This window comes from Ailuropoda melanoleuca, chromosome 5 (assembly GCF_002007445.2).
Source record: "Ailuropoda melanoleuca isolate Jingjing chromosome 5, ASM200744v2, whole genome shotgun sequence".
In the NCBI taxonomy this organism is placed as follows: domain Eukaryota; kingdom Metazoa; phylum Chordata; class Mammalia; order Carnivora; family Ursidae; genus Ailuropoda; species Ailuropoda melanoleuca.
This window is the reverse complement of record NC_048222.1, coordinates 30136621-30154274: the sequence shown is the minus strand read 5'-3', so window position 1 is coordinate 30154274 and position 17654 is coordinate 30136621. Positions and strand designations below refer to the sequence as shown.

Sequence of the window (17654 nt, the reverse complement as noted above, 5' to 3'; positions counted from 1 at the left end):
GAGGGCTCCGCGCTCTCTAGTCGGCTGCCTGCAGGCGAAAAGGGCGCTTCAGGAGCCGGGGGTGGGGGGACAGGAGGGTTAGGTTGTGAGGGAAGCCGTTCCCGCGGATCCCACTGCCCGCACTGGGGCTGCGGACCTTCTCCTTGGGGTTCAGAGCCCCGGGGCTTCCTCCTGCGCCTAACCGCCCCGAAGCGCTTTACTGTGCGCAGTCCGCAGGCACTGCTTACGATCTTCGAGCCAACCCCCTGAAGGAAGCAATTGCAGGTATTAGTAGCTCCTTCTCGAAAAGGACGTCATTGAGGAGCCTTGAGAGGCGCCCTGACGGCCCTCGTGGGTTCTCTCACGCTCATTCCCCCGTCAGCCCCACTCGCAGCCTTAAAGCCAGCTACTCCCCACTGTAGGCTCGCCTCGGGGTGAGCAAAACCAAGCCCTTTTGCAATTTCCCCCTTCCAGAAGGGAGGGGCTACGGTTGGGGAATTCGCAGAAATCCACGGAAAAATTAAAAGGGAGTGAGCTTTTGGTAAAACGTTAAAAATAACAGAGGAGTTATTAAGGAACTGGCAAAGGTGGCTTCTTAGGAGAGGAATTGGGTGCCTGGAGGAATAAGGTGAGAAACTTTTCCCTCTCCTTTGAGACTTTTAACTTTTTTTTGTATCCTCCCTCCCCTCACCCCAAAAAATTTAACTTAAAAAAAAAAAGAATTTTCAAAGGAAGTATTCCGATAAAATAGAAACATTTACAAAGTACAGGGTTTGGGGCCTATGGTAGCTAACGATGCCATTGAGGGCACTGACAGCTTCTTTCCTCCCCTATCAAAAGAGTTTAACCAGAAAGCTCGTTTTTCAGTTTTAGGCATTCCCTCTTGCCAATCATTTGTTTTGACACAACCTTTCCAGAGGTGGGACTGGGGCCAGAGTTCTCTCAGGTTCTCAGTTTCAGTGGGCAGTGAGTGACAATTGATGGCCCATGCTTATGGTTAATAATTGAGCCTTTCTATACCTCCTGGTGTAGAAATAAAAGCCTGACCACTGTGGTGGTCTTTCTGTTCCTTTTTGGTGGAAGTTTGGCAAATTACTTTACATACCTGCAGAGAGAATAAGTAACATGTCCTGTAGCATAAACTCCTGGTTAGAAATAAAGCAGGGAATAGAACTCGGGGTTGTCCTAGTTTGCCCCAGCCCCCTTTTTCCATAATAAAAAATACATTTATCCTTTCTCACATTCCATGCGGATCCTAATCTAATTGGCTAATCACCTCTCCTATTACAATGAACAAAAACTGTGGGAAATCAGTGTGTGACTTTGAAGTAGTAAGATTACACAGGAGAACTGGTGAGGAACATATTTTGGAGTGGAGTATAGAAGGTCATGTCTAGCAGCTTATGTTCTGCCTTTGAGCCCCACCCTGGCAATATACTACCATATCAGCTAGTGGTCTTTTTTTTTTTTTTTTTAAGATTTTATTTATTTATTTGAGATAGAGAGAGAGGGAGAGCGTGAGCACGAGTTGGGGGAGGGGCTGAGGGAGAGGGACAGGAAGACTCCCTGTTGAGCAGGGAGCAGATGTGGGGCTCAATAATCGCCAGGACCCTGAGATCATGACCTGAGCCAAAGGCAGAGGCTTCACCGACTGAGCCACCCAGGCGCCCCTAGGCTAGTAGTCTTAACATTTTTAAAAAATGGAATCTATAAAAGAATTTGAAAGGACAGTATAACCCCTTGTTCATTTAAAAGTTGGTATCTAAATTTCCCATCACAAATTTAAGTACTATAGAAGATATAATTTCTGAGTTATTGTAAATTTTAACATTTTAAATTAAAACCATTCTGTAACTCTTAATTGTATCCAGTGGACTCCAAATACCCTAAATATTTGATGCCCACCATCATCTATTTAAAATATGAACAAGCCCTTCTTTAGAAGAAATTTTATATGGTTCCCTTTCTTCTTGAACTCCTAATTCCATCACTTCCCCTACAGAACTGTATCCTAATTAGTATGTTTTTATGTTTTAAAGACTTTTATTGATCACTGTCACACTTCTTTGCAACAAGAATTAGTATAAATTTTAAGTTTATTGCCTGTGACCATAGGCTTTTATTGTTAAAAAGTTTCTTTTGAATTGAATTGTCATTACAGTTATTACTGGTACCCAATTTATTAAAAAAACATAAATATATTACATGTTTTTATAACTTGGGAAACCTAACAAGTACAATTTTTTTTGAAAATGCATCCCTTGGGGTGCCTGGCTGGCTCAGTCAGAAGAGCATGTGACTCTTGATCCTGGGGTCATTAGTTCGAGCCCCACATTGGGTGTAGAGATTACTTAAATGAATAAATAAAAACTTAAAAAAAAAAAAAGAAAATGCATCCCTTAATGAGAAATATGGTGTTTGTCAATTAATTCAGTTATTTATGAATGAGTATTACTTAATGATAGGAGATAAGGTGAAATATCCATTCTCTGTTTTTTATTTTTATAGACAATAAGCATTGAGAAACTTTGTTCATGTAGTAATTGGGAAAGGAAGAGATTTGTTACAGCAGTAGTCCGTGAGGCTTTGAACACTCCTAAATTACATGCCAATCATCACAAATGTCCTATTACCAAATAATATTCTCATGTACTATCAAGTAGAGTCCTTTAATTTTATTAAAAACAAAGAATTGGCGGGCACCTGGGTAGCGCAGTGGTTAAGCGTCTGCCTTCAGCTCAGGGCGTGATCCCAGCGTTCTGGGTTCGAGCCCCACATCACGCTCCTCCACTAAGAGCCTGCTTCTTCCTCTACCACTCCCCCTGCTTGTGTTCTCTCTCTCGCTGGCTGTCTCTCTCTGTCAAATAAATAAATAAATAAAATCTTAAAAAAAAAAAAAAAAGAATTGGAAACCACTGGACTTGCAAAAAAAAAACCCAAAGAATTGGAAACCACTGGACTGTCTTTTATAAGACAGTTTCAGTCTTATAAAAATTACTATTAGTTACCTGTTACCTTGTCACTCAGAGGCACCTTGTTAATCAGAGACTGATTTTCATACTCTTTTACCAACACAATTTTTTTAATAAAATTATTTTGTCTTATCATTATATGTTTTCAGGATCTTTTTGTGAGAATATTGAAGTGCAGATTCACTTCAGTATGGAAAACACCTTTCATTTGTGAAATTAGCAAAGCCAGTCTTCTTTAAACCAATCAGCCAAATCAGACTTACTTTCTGTTAGGAAAAAGTTTGACTTTATTCTTCAATTCAAATAAATATGTTAATATTTGTTTTAAAGAATATTGTAAAAACCACTGGGAAATAAATTATTAGCTGTAGCTTATAAAATGGATTGCTAAAAATCGGTCATGATTAAAATTATATAGAGTTAATAATTAACATTACAAAAACTATAAAAGCAAGATAGTACCGTTTCTCATTATATAATTTGGAATAATACCGTGTAATATGTAGCTAAATCCACTAGTTAATAAGTGAGAAGTAGGATAGAAGGCATGTTATCCCCTTGGGAGATATGGGTATGTACTTGTGTTGAATTCTGCTGTTTGGCTTTGGGGGACGATTAAATAATCATGTTTAAAAATCAGAAATAACTCTAATTTTTTAAGACTTCATGACAAGCTTTTTCTTACATATTTAATAAAAAAAGAAAAGTATATTTGCTAGGAAATAATGGATTGAACAGCTAACAAACAATTTGGTTTTACTAGTAGGAGGTAGAAAATAGTAAACATTTTGTAAGATGAAATAAGAGGACTGATTGTAATAGGAATATTTTGATATGGATAGAAAAAACAACCCCTCCCTCCTGTTCCCCAGGTTTTTATATCCTGGACCATGGATGAAGATTCAGCATAGGTGAGGTATGTGCCTTTCTTTTGTAAAGTAGGACAAGGACTGTGCTGAAAGAGGAGGTGGAATGGAGAGTGCATAAGTATCCTGGCTGATTCTCAAACATTCGTTTGGTGGAAGATTTCTAATAGAAGTCGAGGATCTGGAAAGTTATTTCCTTAAAATGCTCCTCAGATTGATTTCCTTGCCTAGTACCTCTTGGAAGGTCTTCACATACCCTTGGAAAGAATTCCTTGGAAAGTCTTCATGTGCCCCGTTTTAAAGACTGTTTGATATAAGCAGACCCAACTGTACTGGCCCTGGTTATACATTAATCAGGGACATCATCACAAATATCCTAGGAAGAAGGCGGAAGATTTGGTGTTTTGGAATAAAAGAGGACGAGGTAAATCAGAGAGGATGGCCCCAAGCTGATGTAGTCATAATAGTCCTGTATTGGTCCTTGGCTTTGCAGTTCTAGAAATGTGATTTTGTCAGTCCACAAAAGTGTTCATGTTTTGTCACACTACATCAAACATACAGGAAGTTAATGTATAAAATGGAATGCCAGTGAATTAATTTATACTCATAGCCACTGGGTTTTTCTCTCCTGTTGGGAAATGTATGTGAAAGATCATTATAATCAGAATCTTACCTGAGTATGGATCTTGAGCATGGCTGTTGTTATCAAGCTATGATAGCCTGATGCACAATGCAGGGCACATAACAGGAGCTCAGTAACTGAGAAACGAATCCACCTCTCCTTTACAGATGCTCACAGGGAATTTTAGGATTCTCGTAGGCCAACCCAGCATATTTTTTGATGAGGTAGATTTTGCCTTGTTTATCTTAAATTGCTCTATCATGTGGATATTAAATCCAATAAAATTTCATGTCAGGGAATTACATAATTGTAACAAGTTTTATCTATCATCTCTGAGCCTAGAAATTGGGACTGTTCATTTGTAAGAGACTGGAGATTGCATTCCTGTGCCCTGTGGTAGTAATGGTTGTAGTGGCTAAATTTCTGTTGGGTGGCCAAGAGTGTACTACATGAAAAGAACAACCTTGGGTGACTCTCAACGCTGGTATTTTGCTAGAGGGGACATCTTAATTAGGGAGCCTGTGGCCTGGCTAGATTTGGGGAACTGTACTATAGTGAGGAGAAACAATACCCTACATTTCCCCTACTCCCCAGATCCCCCTTAGGGGATAATTCTTGATACTGCCTTTAAAAATAGAGACAGCCTTTTCAAATTCCAAAATCATTAGGAATAAGATGGATAAATGAAAAAATTTTATAAGTCCTATCTGGAAGCCAGAAGACACTTTGTTTCCTCAAAGGTTTTTCCAGCTCTAGAATAAACTATTGAGACAGAGGAATAGATGCCAGGCCAAGGAGTTTCATTTAGTATTTTAATAATAATAATAAAAAAAAATACAAAATCCAAACATTTCTTTTTACAAGTTCAGATACATTTTTCCCCAAGTGCAAAATACTCTATGAACTGCATCATTTACTGTTTATCGTTGGTTGAGTAGGAGATGCTTACTATATTGGCAGCAGTGGAAGGCAGATATAAATACAACATCTTGAGATTCTTTTTCTCCATTAAAAAAAAAAGCCTCCCACATGGTAATGATTATTCTCTGAAACTTCAGTTTAACTCACACAGAAGAATAAAGTTTTCAGTTTGTCCAAACTGCTACAATGTGTTGTCTAGATAAGCTGATAATAGAACTGGGGGTTCTAGTCTCTCTAATCATGTATTTTCTTAAAGGGTTCCTGGTCCAGATAATGGCCCAAGGACAGGGTGTGCTATCTTTGAGACAAGTCGGATTTAAAGATATCCTTGTGTTGTTTGCTTCCACTTTTCTCTTATTGTGCTTTAGAAAGAAGACAAGCAGGTTAACATTATTTTCTGCTTATGGTCAGTTATACTTTGTCTCCCTCCCCCTAGTTTGAGCCTGTTATATTGAGGTTAAGAAGTAAATAACAAAAGTTTGAATGCTCTATTAATGTTTTCTGACATTTTAAGATAATGACCTGCCAATCCACTAGAGTCCCCCCAAACATGCCTATGGAGATCACTTCTCAGATACAAAAAATTTCATTAAGGCCAGAGGCCAGGGCCATATTACTTAACTTGCAGCAACAAATCCGAGCCTCCATTACCTCAAACTACCCAATCCTGGGGAAGTCAGAGCGGTCACAGCTCAATGTCTGCCTCTGGGGATTTATAGGCCTAGGGTAGGGCAGCTCAAGTGCGGGCTCTGGTCGGTTGGTTTTCTCCAACTGAGAGTTCCCTCAGGTTTAGGAAATGGACCAGGCCTAATAATACAGAAAGAGGGAGGCAAAGAAGTAGAAAGGGATTGCCATGTTGCTGAGGATTTAAGTGCCTTTCTGATGTGCTTCACTTGGCGCTCAGAGTCCTTGCAGAAATGGCTTCCCATTCCCAGACTCAGATCAGGGCAGGTTTTGTACTAAGATAAATGAAGCCTCACAGTACTGTGGCCCTGTAAACACCCCCATCCTGCAGAGAGGCCTCGGGACTGGTTCATGAAGGGTTCCCATTTACACCATCTAGTTCCTTTCTTACACTGGTCTGACCTGTAAAGGCCTAGAGAGTCCCTGAGTGTTGACTTCTCATTCAGTCCACTTAACCCCTGGTTTGATGCTCCAGGACTGGCTTCCTCCATAGGTTCAGAAGTAGCTTTGCCTGGATTGTTAACCCCCAACTTGGACGACCTAAACTAAACGTGGTGGACATTAGCAGGTCTTTGCCTGCTCACCAAGATCTGTCTTGACATCAGTTAAGAATCCTAGTGGTCTGTACTTTCCATACTGTGGAAATCATTTGCAGTTTCCAGAAACCATGGAATAAATTATTGGAGGAAATATGTTTATGTGTATGTAGGGGGTGACAGGAAAGGAGGATAGCAAGAAGCCAAACCCTGAAGACATAAATTTGGAAGTACCCTGCTTAGTTTTCTAAGAGAGATGCAATGGTAGGGAGAGAATCAGAAAGTTATCCTAGCTTCTGGTGGAGAATTAGGATGGTCAGAGTGGATTAAAGCAGTTTTCATGGCATTTCCTAGGAAGTGTGGATACTTCTATTAAATTACCATTTTCTTGTATGGAAGCAGCCATTTTGTATCTGTATAGCAGAGTCATCTTTGACTCAGAGAGACAAAGGAGGCCAGATACTCTACTGCCAAGGGCCGGGGGTGTTGGCTAATGGAAGTCAAGGGAACTAGCTTTGACCTTGGCTACCTACTGACTAAGGCTCTCTTTGGCTGGTGAATGCTACTGATTAGGGAGTGAGGGGATGGTGCAATCTTCTTTATTTAGTGTCAACTCTCCTGGGGGAGCAGTCACCTGGGACAGTCACTTCGAAATGAACCCTAGAAGTTAATTGGTAGCCTTTGACTGAATAGAACTACAGCTTTGGGGGAAGTATAAGGAGCAAATGGAAAATAAACTTATAGGCAGCAGTGGAGTGAGGGTAGAATGTATGCAGGATGGGGCTTGGGTATGGACTTGATTCTTCCTTTTGAAAAGCAGTAGTGGAGGAAGCTAGGCTTGAAGTCAACTCCCAGAGGGAATGGCAAACAGGTAGGGGTAGGCAGAGTGGCCAAGGTCAGGCAAACTTCATGCCTGGATAACTGTCTTATTCTTGGTTCCCATAGCTTTGTTTCTGGCCTCAGGGCCCTGAGTCAGCCCATCCCCAGGGGGGTTTGTCCCGATCCTCTTCCATGTGTACACCAGGGGAAAACAGGATGAAGGCAGGGAAAAGATGGAGGCTTTCCCTACTTGGGGGTGGAGAATCACTGACCAGTTCCATTGGCCTCTACAGTTGTGAGGTCCATGCTGAATCCATGGAGAGGCATAGGGATGGCAGGATCGGTTTAGCAAACACAGGTCCCTCTCCTTCCTGCTCCATCAAGTCCCCAGAATTACTCCTACACATCAGGTGCCTCTGAGCTACAGTTCTGGGTTCCCCCGGCTGAGGGCTCCAGAGATCTGGATGGCCACTGGTGGGGGAGCAGAGACAGATCAGATGCTTCAGCACTCAAGGTTTACGAGATTCAAAACCTTTTTTCTTCCACTTCAAACATACACTCTTCTCTCTTGGGCAGCTATAAATAGGCTTGTTCTAATAGAGGAAAAAGAAACAAAAACAAAAAACAAAACCAGAAAACAAAAACCCCTCCCTCTAGACAACATAGGAAGACTCAAAATGATTGCACTTATTAGATGTGGACAGGGTGGGCAGAAGGCTCGCCAAGTGTGCACACATTCCTCTTGCTGCCCACAGCCTGGGGCCAGAGGTAGGTGGCTCTGGGCTGGTTGCAGAGCAGGGTCCTCTTTGGTGGAGCCCTCAAGCCATCTGGGGCTACAAGGGAAAGACAATGCTGGGGCAAGGCCCAGGCTGGCTTCTGGTCAGCAGCCATGTTTCTTTAAGGACAACACTTAGCAAGGGGAGTAGGGCTCCCCCAGGGAGCACTCAGGTAGGGGTGAGGAGATGGCTGGGCCAGGAAGACAAGTAAGAAAAGGGATTGGTGTTTGAGGCTGGCTTCCAATTGTTCTGTAGTCTAGTCCTTTAGATGATACATTTTCTCTTTCTTTCTTTTTCTCCTTCTTCTTGTTCTTGTTCTTCTTCTTCTTCTTTTTTTTTTTTTTTTTTTTTTTTTTTTTTTTTTTTTTTTTTTTTTTTTTTTTTGGTGATGCTTTAAAACCTGGTTTCTGTCCTGCAGAGCTATAGTCTTTCTGCTGGGGAGTGACAGCGAACATTCAACATGGTAATGCCTGCTGCTTTTCCTCATTCTGCTGGTGTCCACTAGCCCAGTGGTATGGGCCTTTTGTAAGCGCTCATGGATTGGACCCCAAGCAGACATATGGGGGAAGAAGGAGAGGAGCTGTATAGACAAAAAAGCCAGCTGTGTGGGCAGTCCGGGGCTCGAGCCACGTCTCCCAAAGACCAATGGTGGCATTAAGCCTGTAAATCAAAGGCTTCTTTGGCAGAACCCTGGGTTGTTAGAATCACCCTGGGGGGCACAGCCAGGGGACATTTTGGCTCCTGACTAGCAAGGCACAACCCAATAATGGCAGAAGCCCTTCTCCCCCCGCCCCATTCCCCACTAGACCCACTTCCTTCATGGGCCTCTAGCCCCTGCAAGCTGATGAGGCTAGGGATGTGAGCTGGTAAAATGGGCAGTGTGGCTGGGAAGGGGAAGGGGACACTGTTCTTTCACCCCTCAGGGGTACTAGAGCCAGCACGTAATGGCTTTTCCAGGGAGCATGTAGGAAGAGGGACCACAGTAAAGAGAGAGGGAGAAAGAGAAAGGTAGAGATAGGAAAGGAAGCTAGAGAGACAGAAAGGAAGAGTGCTTGGTCTATAGTGATTTTTTTCCTCCAAAAAGAAAGAGAGGAGAGAGTTCCTCATCTGGGGGTGGGGGCTGCCGGCTCTGAAGGCTAAGGAGTCTGGGGGCTTTAAAACCTGGGTCTTGGGCTTAGGGACACTATTTGTAGGGCCTCAGGAAGCTGGAAACTTTGGAGCGGAGTAGCTTGATGAAGGATTTTGGCAGCATCTCCTTGTGCTTCTCTGTGTACTTGAAGTAGTTCTGGGGGTGGGCCAGCACCTCGAAGAAGGCCTTGATGAGCTTCTTGTCCTGCAGAGGTGGCAATGTCAGCCTCAGCAGTGGGGGTGGGAAAGAGGGACACCAGCCTCGACTCAGAACCAGCCCCTCTTGATGTTGACTAGGCATGCCCAGAGGTGAGCTCTGGATTTCCATCCCCACCATCTGTTCCTCCTTTAGAATCTTACAGCTCTGTCCCTGGCAGCTTCCTCCTTCCATTGCTCACTTCCCAGTCCTTGGAGTCATCCTTGACTCCTCTCTCTTGCCCACAACCACAGCAAATCCTGTTGATTCTACCTTCAAAATATATATGGCGTCTGAGCATTTCCCACAACCTCCACAGGCCACCATCATCTCTCACTTGGACAACTTGCGGTAGCCTTCTGCCCTGCTTCCCTGCTGCCTGCTTCCACCTACCCTTGTCCCTCTACAGACTGTCCTCCACCACAGGAGCCAGAGTGACTTTCTCGGTTCTTAATTAGATCATGTCCCTTTTCTATTCAAAACCCTTCTCTGGTTTCTCTTTTCATTTAGTAAAGCCCAGTTCTTTGTATGGTCCATGGGCTGGACGTGATCTGTACCCTGCTCTCTGTCCTCCAGCCCCCCTTGACTTTCTTACTCTGCTGAGCTCCCCTGGCTTTCTCAGGGTTCTCAAACATGCCACACCGCTCCCATGCTTCTCGGCTTGAAGTGCTCTTTTCCTGATCTTCTCATGGGTAGCCCTTTACCTCATTCAGGTCTCTGCTTAAGAGGCCTTTCCTGACCATTCTGTCTGAAAACGTCAAGATGGTTTATGGAGAGCCTACTAGGTGCCAGGCACTGTGCACTGAGACTCAGGTCTTCTGGCTTCCAGCCCCTCACCCCCGCTTTAATCAAAACAGCCCTACTACTTTATGCACTGGAGTTCAGATGCTTTGAAACATGTCCAAAAAGCACTGCTGAAATGATTTTCTTTGTAGTCTGCAAGTTCTAGGACATTTTTGTCATCGTGTCTCTTATTTTGATGATAATATTAGTAATCATAAAGATAAAACTTGTTCTTGCATTGATAATTTATGAAGGATAATACTGTGGCTAGGACTGTAGCTTCCTAAGTAAGATTTTCTCAAACTGGGATCCACAGACCCAGGGGGGTCTAGTTTATTCGTCAATGTTGGTTAACATTTCTTTTCCTTTAAAATAGGTTGTGCTGAATTAAGTCTGAGAAATGCTGTGCTAGATCTCCTTTTCTGTGGAAACTGAGGAGGGAGGCAGGGAAGGGAGGGACTTATGCAGAAGCATCTTTCTGACCTCATTTTCCCCCTATTTCTTGGTGCAAGCAGTAGGGCACATTTCGTCTCATCTTCCTTCCTCTTCCGCCACAGTGTAAGGTAGTGTGAGGGACCCTGAAGTCAGATGGGCTTGGACGCACTGGGCATGTTCTGTAACTCTGTGCCTCAGTTTTCTTATGCATAAAGTGGGAATGATGAAAGTACCTATTTCATAGAGCTCTTGTGTGTATCAAGTGGGAATATTCCTGTAAGCCCTCAGCCTACTGCCTGCACATTTTCACAGACTTGTTAAATGCTGGCTGTTCTTATTGTAGTGCATGTTCACTTGCCTTTAAAATCTCCTGGTGGTTTTCAGATGCATAGAGCCGGCCATCGCGAACAATGTCTTCTACTAGCTGCTCGTAGTCCTCTGCAAAATCAACCAAGGGGAGCAGTTTAGGAGTGGAAACTCTTCCTTCTCCCCCTGCTCCCTCCTAAGACTCATGAACCTCACCTTTCTCACCCACCTCCCTGGCATTCCTGCCCTTGCTCACCATCATAGGTAACATAGGGTATCTGGAAGCCACGAGCACTGTTGGCCTCGCTCGTCTTAAAGTTGATCCAGAGCTTCCTGGAGCGGGCCGTGAAGGCAATGGGCCGCTCATAGGTCTGGCAGGTCTCATAGGTGGTAATGGAGGATGGGGAGGCTGGGAAGCAAGGAGCAGGTCAGGAGAACAGCAGGGCAGGCTACTCAAGCCCTCATGCAGGAGGGCCGTAGGGGGAAGGAGTCATGCAGACAGAGGCTCTCCCCTGTGCATGCACCCCCCGCCCACCCTCCAGCATACACATATCCTCTCCCACCACCCTCTGCTTGCTCCACAACTCCTCTTTGACGTCCGGGTGCTTACAGAGTGTAAGAAATTTGACATTTAAATGAATGGAACAGCAAAAATGCTAGAACAGGAAAGTGACATGTGTAACACTATTGGAGTTCTAAACCCAATGCTGGCTTTCTTAACTCTGCTCTCCTCCAAACATAGAGCATTCGTTGCTATTTTCCTTTGTTAGCTTCTCTCCTCCCAAGGCCTCCCTTCTAGCTATCCCAGTTCTTCCTGTACCCATCTTCTCTCTGTCTCTCTCCCTCCCAACCAGATTTGAACTGCCCTTCCCTGGCCCAGCTCTGCAGCTACCCACAGTTCTTTCTCATGACGAGGACATCCCCACACTCATCCTCAGATGGCAGGAAGATCTCGGGTACCACAATAAGGATCTTGCGCTTGGGTGGGGGGTTGATGTTCCAGATGCATTCCACGCCAGCTGGGTAGTTGCCTGGGTAGTTGGGGGACTCGATATAGCCAGTGAACTCACCGAGCTCCCCACCACACTGGCGATCTGTATGCAAACCCAGGTGCAAGAAAGACAGCAAGAAAGAGAAGGGAAGTCAGTGGGGAAATGGGATGTTGAAGCATTTTGAAGTGGAAATCAGAAACGTGTAGGCAGCCACCTTCCTGGTTCATCATCTCTTTTCCAAGTTCTGGGTCCACCTTCCTTCCCACCCTTTTAGTACCTTCTCATCTCACTTCACGTCTCTGGCTCCCCATTACCTGTGTCCAGCGAGACGGTGCCACGGGGCCAGCAACTGGTCTTGGGATTGAGTGGGTTGGGAGAGATGGGGGGTGGGACTTTCCTGCCCACCACTCCCTAGCCTTGCTCCCTGTGGGTTTACTTATCCCACCCCCAACCTCTTCCCATGGCCATTGTTCCCAGGCCTCTCTACCCCTTTTTCCACCACCTGGCCTGCCACATACTCTTGCACTGGGCCACGCTGGTGGAGCCATCAAAGTCAGTGCTTGTGTTTCCTGGACAGCGGGTGCAGAAGTTTTGACGGAAGTCAGGCTGATAGGAACCCATGGCACAGCGGATACAGCGATGGATGCTGGTGTTGTAGTAGTGACCAGGGGAGCACTGGACTGCAGGCAAGGGGGAAAGGTAGGAGTTAAGATAGGCAAGTGGGAGTTCTGGGGCATCGGATGAGCAGGACACATGCATCCTGGAGAAGCAAGAGACTGAAGAGACCCCAATTCTTTCCAGAGTCCCAGCCTTTCCTAGTCATGTCAGAATTTAAGCCTAGGGAAAAACAAACTTGACAGACTGGTCAGTTACTGGGCCGGTCCTTTTCTTTCAGGCACTGAGCATCGTGCCAAACCTATAGAAACTCATTTGTAGTATTGAGAGGAATGTGCTACCAGTTCTCCAAAGCAGAGGAGTAAATGGGACTGTTATTTATTCCTTAATTCCTAGACTTGGGACTGGTAAGGGTCAGGATGCGTCCTCTGAACAGGGTGGTATGGTGGGTCAGGCAGCTCGGCCCTTCCCAGTCTGGGGAAGATAGTGGGGAACATATTTAGGTTTATTTTGAGGACTTAGAGAATTTTTTGGAAATAGTTCAAGTTGGGAAATCCCCAAGTGAGTAGCCCATTCACCTTTGGTGTCACAGTCTTGGAAAGAGATGGCCCCCTCATGCTTGGTGGTGAGGCCCCCACCACATGGGAAGCACAAGGTCCGTCCTCCTTCAGGTTGGTAGGTGCCACGTGGACATGGCTGGCAGGGCTTGAACCCATCTACAGAGTACTGGCCAGGCGAGCACTGACCTGCAATGAATCAAGGGCCCAACTCTGATGGGGATGGTCTTGTTCATCCCCACAGGATTACCCAGTCTCAGGGACAGAGGCACATAAACGGGATGTTGATGAGGAGAGTGCTCTGGAGCCTGGGCCTGCCCTTGGGAGATCCCATGCCCGTGGGCGTCCCAGTGCCCACCCTACCCCATTCTGTATTGTTTGTTCCCCTGGCACCTGCACATGTGGTGACGTTGGTGGCTCCGAGAGGCCCGTGGGCATCACTCCCAGGGCAAAGGTCACACGAGAGCTGCCCTTCTCTCTCCTGGAAGGTGCCCGCTGGGCATGGCACACACTGCTCCGTCTGGCCGTGGTAATACGTTCCCTGCGGGCAGCTGACTGAGGGAGAGTCGGCCGCGCTAGCCACCCACCCCCCTATTTCCCGCCACCCAGGCCTGAGATCCCCCTTCCCACTCCCCCAGATTCAAGGAGAATCTCTTTGGGAATAGACAGAATCCTGCTTGGGAAGATCAGAGGCCAAAGCCCGCTACGGGAGGGTTGGTGGCCCCTCTGGACATGATACCCCTCTAGGTTTCAGCCTGGGACCAGGGAGGGGGGGATGATAGGCAGGAGGGTCTTGGCTGCCTCACAGTTTGAGGTACAACTGAGGCCGTAAAGTGTCCTGCTCTGAGTCAGGCCCAGGTTGGGCCTAACCCACTCCCCTGTTCCCCTTTTCCCCAGCAAGTTCCCTTACCACACTTAGCCCCAGTGCGGTGCTGTCCAGGCCTACAGGCCTCCGCCAGCTCAGCTCGCTCCCCAGCTCCTGGGCCCAGCTTGTGGGCCAGTTCATAATCAAGGCCTGCCAGGCGCAGCAGGAAGCGGTCCTGGTTGATGGACTTTCTAAGCATTTTCAGGGACCCTTTCAGTCGCCGTTCCATTCGTTGTCGGAGGCAGGGGAGTCCACAGGTAGCTGGTGGTAGATGATGGTATGAATCAGGGAAGGAAGAGAAAGTGGCTATGAGCAGGAGGGCAGGAGCAAAGCTAGGAGCTGGGAGGGGCATGGGAAGAGGGCAGGGAGCAAAGCTAGGAGCTGGGAGGGGCATGGTAAGAGGGCAGGGAGCAAAGCTAGGAGCTGGGAGGGGCATGGTAAGAGACTCTGGCTTGGTGTTAGTCGGGGTCTGCCCTTAGTACTGGGTTGCCCCTTCCTTTTGCTCCCGAGACACGTGGTTTCCCTACCTCTGACCCCTTGCTTTCCACCCTTCTCCCAACAGTGCCCCCAGTCCCACCTGTGGTTTCTTCGGCTCTGACCTCTGCCTCCAGTTCCAGTGTGAGCCTAGTGACTTCCTTGCCTGGAGGGGTCCGGGCCCGCCGGCCCTTGCCCTTCCGAGAGGAGTCACACTTGAGGTGGATGAAGGTGACCTGGCAGTCAGAGCAGGGGGCACCACCTGGGGGAGAGGTCTTGTCAACCCCAGGGGTGCTCCCTGGGGAGAGAAAGTTCTCTCTCTCAGCTCTCACTGTTCCACCCCAACCCAGACAGACCTAACCAGATCTCCGCAACTATCTCAGTTCACTTTTAATGTAGGATACCAATTATTTGGTGGGGGGATACCCCAGGACTTCCTTGGGCCCTATGCCTACAAGAGCCTCTTCCCCTGCTCTGTCCAGAGTTCATGACGCCAGTGGGTTTTTGGAGATCTCGCTAATAAGCAGAGGAGCAGAGGGGTGGGAAAGGTGTGGTGGCCAGACAACCCATTGGGGTAGGGGCCCCAGTCCAGACCTTGCCCCAGGGTCCTGCTGGCCTCCTCCATTTTGCCTTTGTTTCGCAGGTGCAGACGGCACTTGGCATCCTTGATCTTGAAGGAGGCCCGCTGTTTAACTGACAGCACTGCAGCCTCTAGAGGGATGGGAGAAGCTCAGCACAGCCTGGGGGCCCCCTGGGGGTGGGAACTGCTGTGGAGGGTACTGAGAAGCTGGGCAATAAGCCAGGGGCTTGGCTGGAGAAGGATTATGAAAGCCAGGGGAATCATATGTTAGGGGCAGAGGGAGCAAGGCAGAAGGACTGACGAATAACAGCAAGGAAGGGAATCCAGGAAGAAGTAAGGCCAGGAGGATTGATGAAGAGAAATAGGGGTTACTAAGCAAGAGAGTAAAGTGGGAACAAGGCCTCTGGGCTGGTGCTCACCATGGCAGTGGTTGGCGTTTGTGCTGTTCCCGGGGTGGCCAGCTCGGGCTGGAGCGGCCCTGGGGCTGGGGGTGCCACAGCTCACCGTGAAGCCATTCTCAGACTCTGAGAGAAGGGGGCTGTCACAGCTCTGACCCGCCCCCCCCAACACCTACTGGTTGGAGTAATGCAAGGGAAGCAGAAGAGCTCCCTGCACAGCCAGCCTTTCCTCCCTGCCAGCCCTACAGCAACTGCCTCTGTGTACCTGGCGAAAACCGGGCCCGGGAGGGGCAGGTCAGGGCACAGGTGTCCTTCTTGCCAGACCGGTTGCAGGTGAGCATGGCTTTCGAGGCACCGGGACTGCTTTGACACTTTACTGGCTCTAGGAAGGGGAGAGAGACCTGAGGAGGAGAGGGCCTTCCTCTCCCACCCTCCTCCACTGTTCACTGATTTGGAAGAAGAGAATTAGCTACCTACAGAACTGTGATTGTAAACAGAGACCGATGAGGGGATTCTTTACCAGAAACTTCATGTTTCTAACTCAAATGACTACATTCTCCTTCCCTACTACCTCACAGCTTCCTCAGTGTGGAAGGACCCCATTTCCAGGACCCCAATTCCCACCCCCGAANGGTAAACAGAGACCGATGAGGGGATTCTTTACCAGAAACTTCATGTTTCTAACTCAAATGACTACATTCTTCCCTACTACCTCACAGCTTCCTCAGTGTGGAAGGACCCCATTTCCAGGACCCCAATTCCCACCCCCGAAGTGCAGTGCCAGCTCTGGCCAGCAGAGGGTGCTGCCCACCTGTGCAATCTTTGCCGTTCCAGTGCAGCCGGCCCTGGCCCGCTGGGCAGGTACACTGGTAGCTGCCAGGAGTGTTGATGCAGCCGAAGCGGCAACCTCCGCGGTTGATGCTACACTCATCCACATCTGGGGGAAGGAGTAGGGAGACACCAACAATGGTGGGGGCAGTGAGTGAGGACCTTTTGAGTTCCAGGTACTCCAAGATGACTACTGGCTTGAGAAAAGCTCAAGCCTAGAACTTCTGTCCCTTATCTCTGTCCCCAGTCAAAGAACAACTGACTGAGAAGGGGCCTGGCTGACAAGCTTTTAAAAGCCTTTCACTCCCTCTTTTAAAGCCTTTCACTTCCTACCACTGGGGCTGAAATTTGGAAGTTGAGGATGGGAGTCAAGAGGCAGCGATGGGATGGGAGATAGGAATTATGGAGGCAGAATGCTGTTCCCTGATCTCATCTCCTAGTTGTCTTAATTTCTCCCAGGTCATCATGATGGATGCAGACATGGCACATGTACCTGGGGTATGCCCATAGCCACAAGCCAACTCAGGAACTTGTTCAATGTGAGGATGAGGAGGTGAAAGGGGCTAGGTGGCAGAGGGTCTGAATTTGCTGGCTTACCCCCACAGTGGGTGACACCATACAGCAAGTAGCCATGATGGCAGAGGCACTGGAAACTTCCTGGTGTGTTGACACATATGTGGTCACACGTTCGATCAAAAGAACACTCGTCTATATCTGGAAGAACAGGGATACAAGCCACTGAATCTGTCTTGAGGCATTTGACCCTGAGACCCCTTGCTCAGGTGAAGGACCCACATGAGGGCCCTTGGCCCTCCCTCATGGCCCAGCCCTAGGATCAGTGATTTAGCAGTGCCCACCCATGCCCTGTGCCCCCTCCACTTGTAGTCTATAGAGTTGGGCATTGTGAGATCTGGTGCCCATGGAGCAGGGTCAGCATATGTGGTTAGGCAGGTCAGATCCTGCCAAGGATTTGAACCTGGGAGAAATCCATCCCTTCTCCTTGCCTAGAGCAAGGTAGAGCTGTCTGTCAAGAAGAGGGGGTACGTTTGCTAATTTCAGCATGACACTGCCTATGAAGACTCTTCACAGCGTCCACCGACTTTCTCAGACTCTGGCCCTCTGGCCTTTTTGAAGCTGTCCTACACCTAGAACCTCTCCCCAGGCTTTCCCCTTGGCCCACGTCTGCTCACCCTGGCAGTTCCTCTCATTGATGAGAAGCTTATAGCCCTTCTTGCAGCTGCATTCAAAGCTGCCCACCGTGTTGCGGCAAATGTGGTCACAGCCCCCATTGTTCAAGCGGCACTCATCTATGTCTGGGGAAG

General features: G+C 47.4%; 1 protein-coding gene across 2 annotated transcripts in view; it reads right to left on the bottom strand.

Moving 5' to 3' along the window:
* Positions 1–7962: 7962 nt before the first annotated feature.
* Positions 7963–17654, bottom strand: part of SCUBE3 (signal peptide, CUB domain and EGF like domain containing 3) — a 34580-nt gene continuing 24888 nt past the window's right edge. For both annotated transcript variants that reach the window (XM_034660585.1, XM_034660586.1), the window contains 15 exons: positions 17523–17645; positions 16930–17046; positions 16316–16441; positions 15770–15886; positions 15526–15630; positions 15121–15237; positions 14630–14788; positions 14098–14313; positions 13581–13742; positions 13209–13376; positions 12534–12695; positions 11920–12117; positions 11280–11432; positions 11076–11155; positions 7963–9508 (listed from right to left, as the gene is read on the bottom strand). In XM_034660585.1, the coding sequence (XP_034516476.1) occupies positions 9359–9508; positions 11076–11155; positions 11280–11432; positions 11920–12117; positions 12534–12695; positions 13209–13376; positions 13581–13742; positions 14098–14313; positions 14630–14788; positions 15121–15237; positions 15526–15630; positions 15770–15886; positions 16316–16441; positions 16930–17046; positions 17523–17645 (2153 nt within the window). In that variant the 3' untranslated portion in view covers positions 7963–9358. The remainder of the gene's footprint in view (positions 9509–11075; positions 11156–11279; positions 11433–11919; positions 12118–12533; positions 12696–13208; positions 13377–13580; positions 13743–14097; positions 14314–14629; positions 14789–15120; positions 15238–15525; positions 15631–15769; positions 15887–16315; positions 16442–16929; positions 17047–17522; positions 17646–17654) is intronic.